The 16186-nt window shown below is 32.1% G+C and overlaps 1 protein-coding gene across 1 annotated transcript in view; it reads right to left on the bottom strand.

Annotated features, from left to right (window-relative positions):
* TECRL (trans-2,3-enoyl-CoA reductase like) overlaps window positions 1–15839 on the bottom strand; it is a gene marked incomplete at both ends in the record, with an annotated part of 97505 nt that extends 81666 nt beyond the window's left edge. Inside the window, one exon of the mRNA XM_081231091.1 lies at window positions 15606–15839. Coding sequence (XP_081087217.1) covers window positions 15606–15839 — 234 coding nt within the window. The remainder of the gene's footprint in view (window positions 1–15605) is intronic.
* Between the last annotated feature and the right edge of the window lie 347 nt (window positions 15840–16186).

Genomic DNA, 16186 nt, shown 5'->3' with positions numbered 1-16186 from the left:
CTCAATCATTTCATTGTACAGATTACAAACATATTCAGAAGGGTGATGTTTACTTTTTGAAAATGTACATCAGGTTTGTAAATCACCTGCGATGTTAACTCTGTTGTGTAATTAATTTTTGGCTTTTTTCTACTGACGATGTTAAAGAGATATGTCAATTAACTTTAAAAAAATACACTCAGATGTCAAATTCTATATGCAAAATGAAACTAACATGGTACAACTGTGAAATATATGTTTAGTTTTATAATAAATCTGAAACTATTCATGACTCCATAAATATTTAACCTTAATATTCAAGATACCTAGTATTTGCTTTTGAAAGATGCACAATGAAGTTAAACTGAATTTCAGCAAAAACCAAAACAACACAAAACAAAAAACAGTAACAAAAAATATAACCAAAATTTTATACTGCATAAGATCTTAAAACGTGAGGTTTTTTTCCTCCTGGTGATTCAAGGAAATCCACAGTTTAAGATTCATAGTATCTCTTGGGAAAAGAGTTATTATGAGTGGCCAGTTTTCTAGAAATGTAGGATTTTACCTACCTCTTTATGCATCAAATATTTAAATCCATCCACTTTGAATAATTTTCTTGCCCTACCAAAAGAAGGATAATTTTATTGGTTCTTTGAAACTGAATATCTGTGGCAAATTAGTTATTTTAGCAAATATTTGTTCTATTCATTTTCACTTCTCTAGAAAGTGATGCTGGTTGTGTTGGACTTGGCTCTTCGGCTTGCTTTGTACAATGGAATGTGGACAGATGAGGCAATGTCAGTTTCAAGCCTTAGGTCCTAAAAGGCATTATGAGCTTTCACATGACCATCTGGGAGCTACTGAATTCTGCCATGACAAGTACATGTTTTGGAAGCTGGCTCTCATTTCTTAACTGTTCCCTTCATTCTCTTGCTACAGTGTAACTTCTCTTTTTTGCTTATAAACCAGGCATCCAATATTGTTTCAACTAAGTAAATCAGTGAGTAGAATTTGAATGAGAAATTGGGTCTCCATATATGATTAAAGTGAATGAAGTTTGGAATATGAATTTTGGAATAAATAACTTCATTGCAAAGAGTCTGCTTACTCTGGTAGATTTATAATTGCTCAAAATACTTGTTGTCCTTCCCAGGGCAGGCCTTCTAGAGGGAATAATTGGTATCTCTACCATGTTGAACTCAGCTCTGCCACAGATTGACCAGTGAAATATGAGAGGAAAACAAATGTTTAATGTCCAAGCAGAAGCTTTACAAGCCAGAGTGTGGCTCACCAACTGCCATGGACTGAATGTTTGTGTGTCCCAAAATCCAAATGCTGAAATCCTAAACCACAATGTTATGTTATTAGGAGCTGGGGGTCTTTGGGAGATAATTATGTCATGAGGGTGGAGCTTTCATCATGGAGTTAGTACCCTTATGAAAGAAACTCCAGAGAGCGTTTAGTCTTCTAAATAAAATAAGAGAATGGAAGTCTGCAACCCAAAAGGGAATCCTAACCAGAACCTGACCATGCTGGCACCCTGATCTTGGACTTCGAGCCTCCAGAACTGAGAAGTAAATTTCTGTTGTTTAAAAGCCACCCCGTCTATGTTACTTTTTATAGCAGCTGAAACTAAGATGCTTTCTCTCTGTTCACTCTACTTGGAAACTGACATGATAATGACAATGACAAGAGCTACTTCTTCAACCTGGTTACAGAACAGAGAGCTCAGAGCACAGCCACAGCTCATCCACACTGGCATGTCACGAGTGAGAAGTAAACCTTTGTTATTTTCCGTCATTGATTATTTGGAGTCATTGCTTAATCTAGACTGAAAGTCACTCTTACTTGTTTTATAAAATAAATTTTACTTGTTAAAAAATTCGTAGGAATATTTTTTAGATAACTAGATTAAACCTATTGATGTGGAAGGACTCCATATCTTATAACCTTGATAGATTTAAAATGACTGTCAAAACATCAGAGATCACTTCAAATTTTGAAGTGATGGTCATAAACTTCTTTTTAGCTACTTCAAGATTTATGTTACAGTTTTTATAATGTGGAGAACGTGAAATGAGTTTCAAGCAAAAATAATTAGGGAGGAAAACCAACTTTAGAAAGTTTATATTATTAATTAATTGTTTGACATCAAACCACAAAGATAGATGCTACAATTATTTTTGCATCACTGGCTCACTGCCCTCATAAATGCTACTACAGAGTGCCAGCCACTGAAAGTGATTGCATTACTTTTCAATTTTCACTGTGTATTGCATGTTCATGGACAAATTCATCAACAATTAAACAAATTCTGAGTATATTTCATCTTAGAACAATGAAAAATTTATTATTTAATATGCCTGAAAATCTAAAAAATGTTTGATGATTAAGTGAGCCATGAAGCTTCAATACCTTCATTACATCATTTTACATTACATCCTGGGTAAAAATAAGACATGCTTTATCTGTAAAGCTGATCTAATGCATTCTCTTGACTTTGAATGCCATGTATTTTCATACCCTCAGGTGTATATCTCCAGCACTAACTTGTTTTCATAGCTGCACACTTATATATACAACTGGATATTTAATACATTTACATGGATATCTGACAGTGATCACAAATTTAAACATCCAGAACTGAATGCTATGTAGGTTAAGCCAAGAACTCTTTCTATTCTATTAATGACACTAATATTCAAAGAGTTTTTCAAATTAGAATCTTTTTTTATAAACCATGAATTTTCAACTTCATTATCTGAGAAATTTCAGAGTTCTATTGATCCAACCTTCTATATTTAGAATCATCCCCGTTCTGCTGCCTATTTTATTAAATATCTCCTAGTAGAAATACACTAAGTACTCATTAAACATTCATTGAAGAAATTAATATCCAGTGAATAGGTGGAGTATCTAATATAGTCAATTTATTGAATTATCTTCTTTGTATAATAAGATATTTTATTAACCTGCTTTACAGTTTTCTGTATGTATTTATTAAAATATTTTATTTAAAATTTGTTTCACTTTATTGAGGTAAAATTAAAAATTAAATGATAAGATACTTAAAATGTCCAACACGATGACTTGATATACATATACATTATTAAAGGACTCCCCCAGTGAGTCAATTAACACATCCATCACCATACATATTTACTTTTTTGGTTTTGGTGAGAATATTTAAGCTGTACTCTCAGCAAATTTCAATTATACAATACAGTGGTATCAGCTATAGTCATCGTGTTATACAATAGATCTTCTGGCCTTATTCATCTTATAACTGAAATTTCATGCCCTTTTAACAACCTCTCTTTGTCTCCTCCACCCCCCAGCCAACAGCAATCACTTTTCTACTCTCTGATTCTGTGAGTTTAACTTAAAAACAAAATCCACATATAAGTGATACTATGCAGTATTTATTTTTCTCTGTCTGACATTTCTCTTAGTATAGTGCCCTTTAGTTTCATTCATATTGTTGCAAATGACAGAATTTCCTTCTTTTTAAAGGCTAAGTAATATTTCATTGAATATATATACAATGAATATATATATACACAGTATATATACATATTTTCTTTATCCATTCATCTGTAGATAGACACTTAGGTTGTTTCCATAATACTGGAAATAATACTTTGTAAATAATACTGTTTTGTAAATAATACTTGGCTTCAGTAAATAATACTGCTATAATCATGGGAGTACAGATATCTCTGAGATAATGACTTCACTTCCATTGGATATATACACAAAAGTTCTGTTATTGGATTATATGGTAGTTCTATTTTTGAGTTCTTGAGGAATATCCATACTATTTTCCATAGTGTCTGTGCCAATTTGCATTCCCACCAACTAGTGCACAAGGGTTCCCTTTTCTTCACATCCTGGCCAACACATATTATCTCTTGTTGTTGTGGTGATAGCCATTGTAACAGGTTTGAGGTGATATTGTGGTTTTGATTTTCATTTTCCTGATGACTAATGATTTTGAAATCTTTTCATGTACCTGTTGGCCATCTGTATGTCTTTGGAAAAAAAAGTCTATTTAGATCCTTTGTTTATTTTAAAGTTGGGTTATTTATTCTTTTGCTATTGAGGTATATGCATTCCTTATATATTTTGGATATTAACCCCTCATTGGATATATGGTTTGCAAATTTTTCTCCCATTTCATAGGTTTCCTTTACATTTTATTGATGGTTTTCTTTACCATGAAGAAGTTTTAGTTTGAGTAGTCCTGCCTTACTGTAATCCTACAGTTTTAAATGGAAGAGAAAAAATTACACACACACACACACACACACACACACACACACACACATATATATATATATATATACACACACACATATATATATGTATAACTGTTTTTCCTCTCTCTCTTTCTCTTTGTTATATTTTTCTAATGATGAAAGGATCACTAATATTGAAATGACAAAATCATGAATCTCATCTTTAATTCAAAGTTCATTGAATGCACCTGTCAGAATAGTTTAGGTTGTGTTGCAAATCTCATTGGTTTGAAACAACATATGCTATGTTTTCACATGCACTACATGTATACCACAGGTTGACTGATGCAACTACTCTGCATTTTCCTTAGTCTGGGTTCTATATTGACATAGCAGACAACATATGGAAAATTGCTTGTTTCCAAGGCAAAATTTAGGGGGAAAAATGGTAGTGAAATTAGATTAGGCTTTCAAAGCTTCCCTCAGGAAATAAATACATTTCTTTCACTCTCATTTCACAGAACAAAATCCGTTACTTTGAAGAGGTAGGAAGTTTAATTCTACCATGTTTCTGTGTGAGAACAAGAAAAAATCTTAATAAACAATACTAATATTTACCAGAGTTTAATATTTACCTTCTGATCAAATAGTTGGTTCCCTATCCTTTACTCGTGAGTATCCTTTACTTATCCCTATCACTTACTCAAAATACAACACCATGTCCTCACAGAAGCAATGAAAAATTATTTTCAATTATGGTATCAATCTCAATGTCCAAGATGTCTGAACGATGTGAGGAATTATATACTTATGCAACTCAGAGACCTATGAACTAAAAGACAAGGTACCTGCTCTCCTAGAGCCCACTTCCTACCCATGGATGTTGAGAAACCAAAAATGCTTTTAATGCTTCTAAAGTCAGTGTCCAAATGATTAAAATTTTATTATCTAGAATATTCTAGAAGACCAGGCACTATTTCCATTGTTTCTCTGTGTGTCTTAAGTAAGAATACACAATGCATGTTATTTTACTCTCATGATAGATAGATATAGGTATATAGATATAATGTTGCATATATATTTCAAACATTATTTTATACATGCTAGAGAGAGAGAGGGAGAGAGAAAGAAGAGAGAGGGAGGGAGGAGAGAAGAGAGGGAGGCCAGAAAATTTAGTTTTTTTCAGGTTGGGGAGACAGAATATGAAATATAATTCATTTTCCCTGCTTTACATAAGACATAGGCTTTCCATCATTGACCAAGAAATACATTAGTTTCCTAGGCACATGACAGAAATAAAATATAGTCAGCTCATCAGCTATTAACTAAATATAAGATCAACTATTTTGTTACATGAATTACAAAGTTACCTCTATCACCAGTGTGATCTTATATGTAATGTCCACAAAATCATGATAGCGAATAATAATCAAAATTCCTTCCCCACTGCATATGTCAGGCAGTTTAGTCTCTGTTCCTCATGGTCCAGAAGTGGTAGCTATTAGGCACGGTAACGTTATCATTCTCCTCATTGTTGTACAGTTAACATTTTTTTGAAACTATTATCAGTTTCTTTTGAAACTAGAAAAATTAGTCTTCAATAGTTATGCAGGGCATAGGCTTCTAGAGTACATTCATCTCACAGGCTTAAATGTAGAAAAGGCAAGCACAGAATTCGTAGTCCCAAATGACAGTTTTAAATGTAAAATGTTTTCATTAAATGCACCACAACACAAGAATAAGAAGTATTTTACAGGTAAGGAATTCTACCTCTGGATGTATGTTTTCTGGCTTCTGTAAATTGAACAGACTCTAGGTGACAAAGTGATAATACAATAACAAAACTATTTCACCTGCAATAACAAATGCCAAATTCTATTTCACCTAGCAATATTGTGGAAACTCTGTGGGCTGTAACTACATCTGATAGAAATAGTATATTTTTAGTATATATAATATATTTACTCTGTTTTGCTACATATACTGTGGGTGTTCAGTGAAGAATCATGTAGAGTGTAGATCAGTCCGTATGTTAGAGATGATGGTAATTTAAACTAGGATGGGTACAGTTCAGTAAGGAGATATATTGTGTATAGAATGAAGTGATTTACTGATTGATTGCATGTAGTAAAAACAAGGAGAGCTTCTAGAGAGTCAGCATCTTGATAAACTGGCTAAGGTGAGGCTTTCTCCATCAGTTCATTAAATAATTATATTCATAGGTGGATTCTCTATTGATGGGGACACTTTGATCATGTTGCAGTCATTTGCTGATTGTTGGCCTCTTCAACCTCCCAAATGAATAACTTTGAGGCAATAAAAAGATATGGAAAAACTGCACATCCCATCACATACGCATTATACATCATTTTAGTGATAAGTAGTATGTGTAAATTGAAGAGCCATAATCAGGCAAAGAGGAAATGAGTGTGTTTCTGTACAGAAGCAAAGCTAACCTTTGAGTCCAGATTTTTTTCTAGTATAATACAGAATAGCCTCAATATCAGTTAACTAGAAAATTAGGTATTTTATCCAAATTGTACTTACATACTTAAACTATGACATGGAGCATTAAGTTATTTAATTCTATTATCAACAAATGCCTAGGAAGACATTATGTCTATACAATGCCAGAAATGCCAATTGAAAAGTAAAAGCAAACAAGTAAATTTATGGATCTATTTATTTATAATTACAAAAAAACCTATTTGATTTCTTTCTTCCCAGTTTGAAATAAAGCCAGTTTTATTTTAGCAATCAACACCTCAGCGTTTGTGGCTATTCTTGCTGTTTGTGTTCTTATCATGTCAAAAGTTAAAAGAATTCTACATAAAATAGCTCTTTAGATAAAAGTAGTTTCTCAGGGATTTTAGAGTGAGAGCTTTTTGAAACTTTTCTATCTATAAAAAAGTAGTAGCCTATATCTGAATGATTGCCTCAGGATTCTATGTTAAAGTTACGATTAAATTAAATTCAGACTATTACAGGATTTTATTAAATAAAGTTTATGAGAAGCAGATAATAAATATATATTTAATGGCACACAGATCAGTATTGACAAGTAAGGGGCTCAGTTAGGCAGTAATTCATCAAATGTCTTGCAAAAAGATATTACTAACTACATTACATTTTAATTTTTTTTAAAAATCAAATAACCAATAATTACAATTCAGAGACACCCAACATGAAGTAATATTACATGGTTATTTGGGAGGCAGTAAAAATGTGTAATGAGAAAACAAACTGCAGTAAGAAAAAAAGGAGAGGTAATAATTAATTTGGTCTTTTTACAATATGATGTTAGAATGATGAGTTTATAAGAAGGCAGAAATACAGCATTCCTTGGTTTAAGAGTAAGATCAATCCTGAAATAAAATATATGTTAGCTAGATGTAGTAGGCAGTTCAAAATAAATCTGTGTAAAAGAGAAGTAACTTCTCATAGGAAAATAAATGTGTGTGACATTCATAGGCTTTATATGGTGACAGACTGGTGGGTTCAGGTTACTTAGTTGAATCCCAGTAGATCAACAGGGATTGAAAATTATTTAATGACTGTCAGTTTAAAAAATCACTAATAAAATATAGTATACTAATGGTATAGAGCCTGAAAAGTGTGCACATTTGAAGTTCTTAAGTAGGTAGGGAGTTCATCTTTGCCTTCCTTCCTAAATTCTCCAGAGGTGTGCTTATAGCAATATGCTTTCAGTTAAAGCCTGAAAGGCCGAGGATGTTAAGGCATTTAAAGGAGATAATTTCTACTTTAGGAGATTGCCCTTTACTGTTAGAGCCATCCCCAGGATGATCCTTCAGTGTGCTGGGACTCCTTATAACTGGAAGAGATTTCTAAAGCCGCTTTCTTCAATAGAGGAAAAAAAATCATCCATCTGTGCTCAGCACCTTGTTCTTACCTCTAACTTTAGCTTAGGTTATATTATCTTGTGTTGGACTATTTACATGTAATTATCCATTACAGTATGGTGAACATTGGAAGAAGAGGGAAAAGATTTTGTGTGGTTTGGATTGGTTTCTATGCTGATGTTCCTAGTGTCTATTAAAGGGCCTACCAACTGGAAGGCTGGTATTCTTCAACGTATATGAAGAAAAACAGGGAAAAAGGAAAGTAGGAAGGAGGGGAAGAGAGAAATGGAAGGCAGGTGCTGTTCTAGGATTATGCCCCTGCAAGATATTCTTGTAGGTACTTGATAATAGTCAATTGAAAACTTTTTAAGGGTAATATCACTTCAAACAATGATTGCCTCCAAACCTTTGAGCTCATATCATGTAGCCATGCAAATAACATAGCTTTACATAGATTTTACAGCAGAAAGTAAGATGCAAGTACATCTTCTTAGGTTAACTGTAAACAAAAACAGTTTTCTTAGATGGTGATACAATTGGAAAATAGAAAAATATAGACATAATTTAGTTGTTTATATGTAATACTATATATTAGTTTTATAAATTATACTCATGAATAGTTTTCTAGAGTATATTTATTTTTTTCTTTACTATTAAATTGACATGCAATGTTTGTCTATCCATTGGTATCTTTCATGGTATAACATAGTATAAGTAACCAATGCATATTATTTGGAGTATGAGAGTTGGTTATAGAATTCTAGAAACTGATGCTACAAAGATGGGTCCCTGTGACTATGCTTTCTAATTCTAACGCTTCCTAATCATTTCAGAAAGGGATAATAATAGCTATCATTTTAAAATGCCTAAATTTTTATAGTCATAACAGAAAAGTATCAATTCAGTTATTTTCCCACTTTAATGGAATAATCATATTTTAAAATATATTGCCACTATCTAAAATACAATGTTCATTAGCAGAAAAATAACCATGTGGCAGACAAGGTGCTACATTTTGCATATAAATATAAAATCCTTAGATACTCCTGGAAGATAGATATTTACCCTACTTTGATTTGTGATTTACCCTTCTTGGAAAACCAAGACTCAGAGTAGTTAAGCATTATGTTAAGGTAATAAGACATTAATGATTTGCAAAGCTCAAATACAGACACAAATATATCTGACTTCAGAGTATAAACAATTTGACCACATTGTCTCTCATCATATTATATATTTGGACTATATATCGTGACCAAATATATATAATAGGTCTACCTTTTCTGAGAGAAATATAAGTCAGAGCAGATAATATTAAACACTGATTTTTTTGAAATTAGAACCACATGCTGTATTATGAAATTCTCAAGAATGTATAAAAGAGAGGTTCACATTGGGGATACTCTGGGTTCATAGAAAATGATTACATTAATTACCTCTTTTGGGAGGAACTATTTATTTTAATTTCTTAATTTTTAATGATGTAAAAATTTGAGCACATTTTGTCTTTATTATTAAAAGGAATTTAAAATATTTTTAATTTCTAAGTTTGAATATTAAATAATGCTATTTTATATGTATATATATAAAATAGAATGCTTAAGATCCTTCCTACCTCTGTCCTGAAACACATTGTATTGGAAGTCAGATGCCCTAATCATGAAATTAAATAGAACATGAGAATTTTGGCCAATGGAGGTCATTAATCTTTCACATTATAGTGTATAATAGTTAAGAGCAAGGCACAGAATGTGTATTAGCCAGGTTCAAAGCTTGGTTCTAACACACACAAAGTTCTTCTTTTCAAGTCTCTGTGCCACCTTTTCTTCATCTACACAGGGGAAGAATAATAATATCTAAATCCTTTTATTCTATAAAAGATTTATTCTATCTTTTTCTAAAAGATAATAAGGGGCAGAGGTATTGGGCCATATCCAAGGAAAAAGAAAAAGCAGGCCAGGCATATTAAAATTGTAGTCTATGTAAATCCAAAGGCCAAAAATTTCAATTATATCATGCTGCATCATAAGAAATAGGATGACGGGGATGGGGATGGAGAGGAGAAAAAAGGGGACAGGAATGGGAAGAAGAGAGTAACAAAATAGAGGGGGAAAAGAGGAATAAAAAACAGATTAGAAGGAAGAAGAAGAGGAGTAATGGAAGAGAAAGAAGATATTGTTACTTGCTTATACATGAAATTCTGAAAACTGCCATTAGGCCATTTTAAGGCAGGTGCTATTCTCATTTTACAGATGAGCAAATTAAGGCATAAATATGCTAACTCACATGCACAAGGTGAAATATTAAAAGTGGCAAACTCAGACATTAAGAATTCTCAAATTTTCTAACTGAAGTATTAAAAGTACAGTTTTTATGAAATCTCACTACCCTATTATTCTCTCTACAGGTTTCTGGTGAACATTGGTATTTTTATCATTAAAAGGATAGGAGAATTATTGAGTACTTTATTTTATTCATAAGAAGCCTTTAAAAAACCTTTGAGAATTTTTACTTAGAATATATAGGTGATAGAGAGCTCTTCAGGTCAAGTTCCTTGAAGAAAAGGTTAACGAAAAAAGAATGTGATGATATTGGAAATGTTTATCAACCCTAACATTTTAGAGTTCTTTCCTTGCTCTTGAATCATCCACTTGTCACTAGATAAGCTTCTGACATTTTAAAAAGTAGAAGTGAGACAGGAATAGTTAGCAACTGGAAATTATTCCATTTTACACTGTTAAATTTTTAAAATGTATTTTTCATATACATTTTTGATGTTCCAAAAAATAATTAAGGTGATATTTAACAATATTTTAAAAAAATCTGCTCTCCATTTTCATCGTTCTTTATAGTTATATTATTTTAATTATTCATGGGAAATAACTACATCAGTTAAATATTCCCATCTGCATTTCCTTCTTTATGAAGGGCTTGTTAGCCTTTGTAATCAGAACATTAATATTTGTTAGTAAATTATACACAGTACAAAGTTGAATTCTATACATTTTTGTTGGGAGCAAGCCAAGAGGAACTTGGGCATTCAGTGGAATGATTTAATTAAATGTCCTTTTCTGTGAATATATTTACATTTATTTGATTGATAATTAGATTTAGAAAATAGTAAAAAGTACTTTCAAATATCATACTCCTCCATCCAAAAACTGTCGCTGCTAAACATGAGTGCATTGTCAAATCCATATATCCCTTGAACAGGCATCGATTTATTCAGTAAATATTGGTTAAACACTTTCTTTGGGCCAAGCACTGTTTTAAATGTTGGAAATACAGGAGTGAAAATACCCAAAGCCCTGATTTTGTGAAACTGGCATAATAGGGTTAGGCCAAATAATAACCAAAATGAAAAAAAGGAAAATAAGCAGTATGTTAAATAGTGATGTGTTAGTAAAGAAGTAGAACAGAGAAGAGTCATAGAGGATACTGGCAGATTTTGCAATTTTACACAGGTAGTAAGGAAGGGCCCCAAGGAAAAAGTGACAGGTAAGTAAAGACCTAAAGGAAGACACTGACTAGTTCTGAGTAGGGAATGATATTATCTGACATGATTTTAACAGGCTAGTTCTGGTTGCTATGTAGAGAATATATTGAATGTGCTAAGGACAGAGCAGAGGAGATTTAGGAATGTGGGCACTAGAGGTGGTGAAAATTTTTCAGTCTGGATATATTTGAAAGTATCACCATGAAGATGGATTGTATGTGGGCTGTGAGATTAAGAGATGAGTCATGGTGCCTCTAAGTGTTTGGTTTGAGCTATTTGAAAGATGTAGTTGTTACTTGTTGATTTGGAAAACCCTGTGGAAAATTTTTTTGGGAAGACCAAGCGCTCAGTTTTAGATACACCAAGTTTGAAATGCCTAGTAAAAATACAAGTAGATGGATAGATAGATGGATGAATACACAGATACATAGATAAATACACAGATAGATACATACATAGATAAATGGATTTGTATTTCAGGGGAAAAGAATAAGCTGTAGTTTTATGTTTATGAGTCATCAATATGCAGATGATATTTAAAGCTATAGGACTCCATAAAGTAAATGACTAAAGATGTGGAAAAGTCCTGATGACTGAGTTGGTGACAGTCCACACGTAAGAATCAGATAATGAAGAAGCAGCAAGAGAAAAGGGAGAAGCCAATGATGTGGGTTTTTTAAAAAAATGTGTGTGTTATTCTGGAACTCAAAGAGCAAACATGTTTTCAGTAGAAGGATGTGTTTAGCAGTGGCAAATGTTGCCCATATACTAAGTACGTGAAGCATGAGAACTGACCTTTGGATTTAGCAAGGTATTTATTACTGCCCCTTGGTGACCTCAGCAAGTTCATATTCTGAGAGTGATAGAGGCAAATGCCTGAATACAGTGGGTTCAGTATAGAATGAGAAGAGGAAAATGTGTACAGACAACATGAACGCAATGAAAGTAAGGAGAGAAATGGGATAGAAGCTGGAGAATATAATGAAAGCAATAGAAGGATTTGTGGTTCTTTGGGGTGTGTGTTTGTGTGTGTGTGTAAGTAAAAGAACATGATTCAATATGTTTTCTTTAATCCAAGGAATTCATTTAATGTTTTTATCTTATTAATATCTTGAGTAAATACTTTGTCCATTCTGAAGTTAAAGTTATAATATCTAGATGAAAACAAAATTTCTGAGATCAGCATATATTACTAAAATACATACATCCTACTCATATTTGAAAATTCATATCTAACATAAGTATTATACCAGATCATGTCAATAGGTAATTGTCAAGAAGTCAAATTTACAGACTGTGCCAGTATCACGAGTTTCATCACTTATTTTTTCTTGGATTAGTATGCAAATTAAATTTCTCTTTCCAAGTGATTATTAAATTAAAAAAATTATTTTCCCTATTACGTTCAAGACACTATGCTAAATGTGTTACATATCTTACTCTTAACTATAGGCTTACAAAATAGATTTTATTAACCTATGTTCTAAATAAGAGTCCTGGGGATCAGCAATTCAGTGACTTTCCCAAGCCTTTGATAAATATGACTGATATAGCAGGGATTCAGTCCAGGTATACTTAGTTCCAAAATATATGACCTTCAACTTTGACTACTTTATAACATTATAGTTACTGAAAGACAGGGACTAAGTTATAAGCAACGCTTCTTTTGTATACTGGGTAGAACCAAGTCTAATGAGAGGCAATTAACATGACCTTACTCTTAATATAGCTGTTAATTTGTCCAAGAACAAAACAATATATTAGACAACAAACAAAATGTTTCTCATGTTTACAATCATTAAGCAAAAAAAAAGTAAACTAATCCAGATATATATTTTTTTCTTTTAAATGTCTTGCCATTATTATGAGATAGTTTACCAAATTACAAAGCTAAAACAAGACAAAACCAAATTTGTGCTGCTGACAAGTCAGAGATTTGGATGCAGTAAGTTGCACATCAGATGGTGTTGATTGTGCAATAAATGCTGTGAGGAGTCCAAAATTAATCCTCTAGTTAGCCTACTGAGTTTCCCTAAAGGTTTGCCACTAGAGATGCAAGTACCAGGACTCTTCAAGTGTAACCAAATCCTTACCTCGAAAGAATGATGACTTTCTGCATGCTTAAATTTTGTGCAGTTTAATTAATAACTAAAAATGTAAAGCTCCCATGTCTTAGCTTCAAATAAAATCTCAAAAACAGAAATGTTAAATGTACTAGGAAAATAATTAGTAGCCCAACATTTTCTCATTACTTTAAAGTAGATTTTGTGTCAAAATTTATACACATATCAGAAAAGACACAACCAGCCACATTTTAGAATTTTGGTCTTTGGAAATCCTTGACCAGTATAATATCTATTCCACTTATTGTTTTATTCCCCTTCATTTCATTGTATTTTCCTTGTAAGTTTTAAATTTTCAGTAGTGAGAAACTGCAAATATCAACAACCTCTGGATGATAATTTTATTTTTAAAATTCTCCAGATGTAGAAAATAAACTTATGGCTACTAGGGGATAAGGGGTGGGGAGGGATAAATAGGGAGATTGGAATTGACATATACACACTACTATTTATAAAATAGATAACTAATAAGAACCTGCCTTGTAGCACAGGGAACTCTATTCAATACTCTGTAATGGCCTATATGGGAAAATAATCTAAATAAAAAAGAGTGGATATATGTATATGTATAACTGATTCACATTGCTGTACACCTGAAACTAACACAATATTGTAAATCAACTATACTTCAATTTAAAAAATTGTCTTATTCCTGTATAATATAAAAAAATGCATTTTACTGAGATACTTAAATGGTAACATGCCTGAAGTTTGTAATTTAAAGGTCTATTATACATAATTCATATTTATCATTTATACCTGACCCCAGTGGTACTATAGAAAAGAATATGATTTAGAGTTACAAAGAAGTGGTTTTGAATTTCATATTTTCCACATATGACCTGCATGAACTTGTAAAAGGTCTGTATTTTTCATTTTCATATGTAAATAAAAGTTAATATTACATGAGTAATAGGCTGGTCATAGTGTTATAATTACTAAATAAGAAAGTATATATTATCTTCTTGGCAATTAAAAGCAAGTAAACAATTTCTTCTCTTTTCCTCTTATCTAGAAACACAGCTAGAGCATAGATAAATGGAATCAGTGATTGAATTTTAATTTTAGAACAACATAAAAAAACTTATTCAACCTGTCTGTAAAGCAAAATAAAGATATGTCTTATTAAAAATGTCAATCTTTCTCATAATAAATTGAAATACTAATGCTTTTTCAAACTTTAGAAAAACTGAAAATGACTGGAATATTGTACATACACATGTATATCTACAATACACACATATATTTGTTTTTTAAAATTTTGTAACCTAGGAAGTATATATCTTATCTTTCCTTAGTGAAACATTGATATGTGATATGAATATAGAGGAATAGCATATTAAGCAAGACATTCTTTTTAGGAGCTTAAACACTGTAGTTTTGAAATGAGTTAACTTTTCATAAAAAGTGAAATGGTTATATTTCAAGACAGTTAAATCAATTATAAATAATTTTCAAATGACTAGATTTTATCACATATGCTAAATATTACTTTTAATAACTTTGGGGCCTTTTGCTTGCTGTTTTCTACAAATACTATTAAGACTCTATGAAAATTTGAATATGCAAGGAAGTGCATGAAGAGAAAGACATTTTGTCATGTAGGCTGAGAAGGTGAGCACTAAAATTTTACCTCCTGCCAATGGCCAATGTTAGGAGGAAAACCAAAACCTAATAATTATTGGCTACCATTTAAATTGAGTATGAAAATTCAGTGAATATTTTCTACTGAAACAAAGTATATAAAGTGTACTTTAAAGTATATTATGAAGTATCCATCCCACTCATCTTAAAATTAATATTAAAATCCAGAGATACATTTTGGTATTGTCTTATCAGCATTAAGCAAGTGATCAATAATCTTTGGGGCAAAAAAGAGAAGTTTAAATAAATAAATGAAACTCACCTTGTCCACAATACATATCTGCTTTCTGGTTTGAGCATCAAGTATTTCAATCTCAAAGTGAGTAGTTTTTGAATGTTTAACTGCTGGAGTTGATTTTAGAGGGCCTGCTGAGAGTATAAATTGCGACAAAGAGTGAAAATTTCTCAGGTCATTCTTCAGTATGGACCGTGTAGCTCCTGGGGAAATTAATTCTCTCTTGCGTGCTGAAGCAAGGAACTTGTGCCTTTTGAACATTGTGTGAACTACCAGGAGAATCTGTCTTGTCAACGGGAGACACTTGCAAGTGTGTTCCCTTCAAACAAGTTAAATACTGCTGGTGAAACCTGGAAAGGTCAAGTGGCATGCAATTCCAAGAGTTCAGTTTTATTTAGCAGGCTTGAAAACAATGACTGATCTCTTTCTATATATAACACACTATTGTGAATTGCTGCAATGTAGATTACTTGACCAGCATTCGAATTATTTCTAGCTTTCTCCTTTTATCTCTGCTTCTTAATATGGCCAGTAGTATCTGAAATTCCAAAGTAAGAAAAGAATACAAGAGTTTTATCTCTGAATTCTGGATACACTAATCTTTAAAC

This window comes from Mesoplodon bidens (assembly GCF_964165515.1).
Source record: "Mesoplodon bidens genome assembly, chromosome: 1".
Lineage (NCBI taxonomy): Eukaryota > Metazoa > Chordata > Mammalia > Artiodactyla > Ziphiidae > Mesoplodon > Mesoplodon bidens.
The sequence above is the reverse complement of the archived record's forward strand: the minus strand, read 5'-3'. Positions and strand labels throughout refer to the sequence as shown.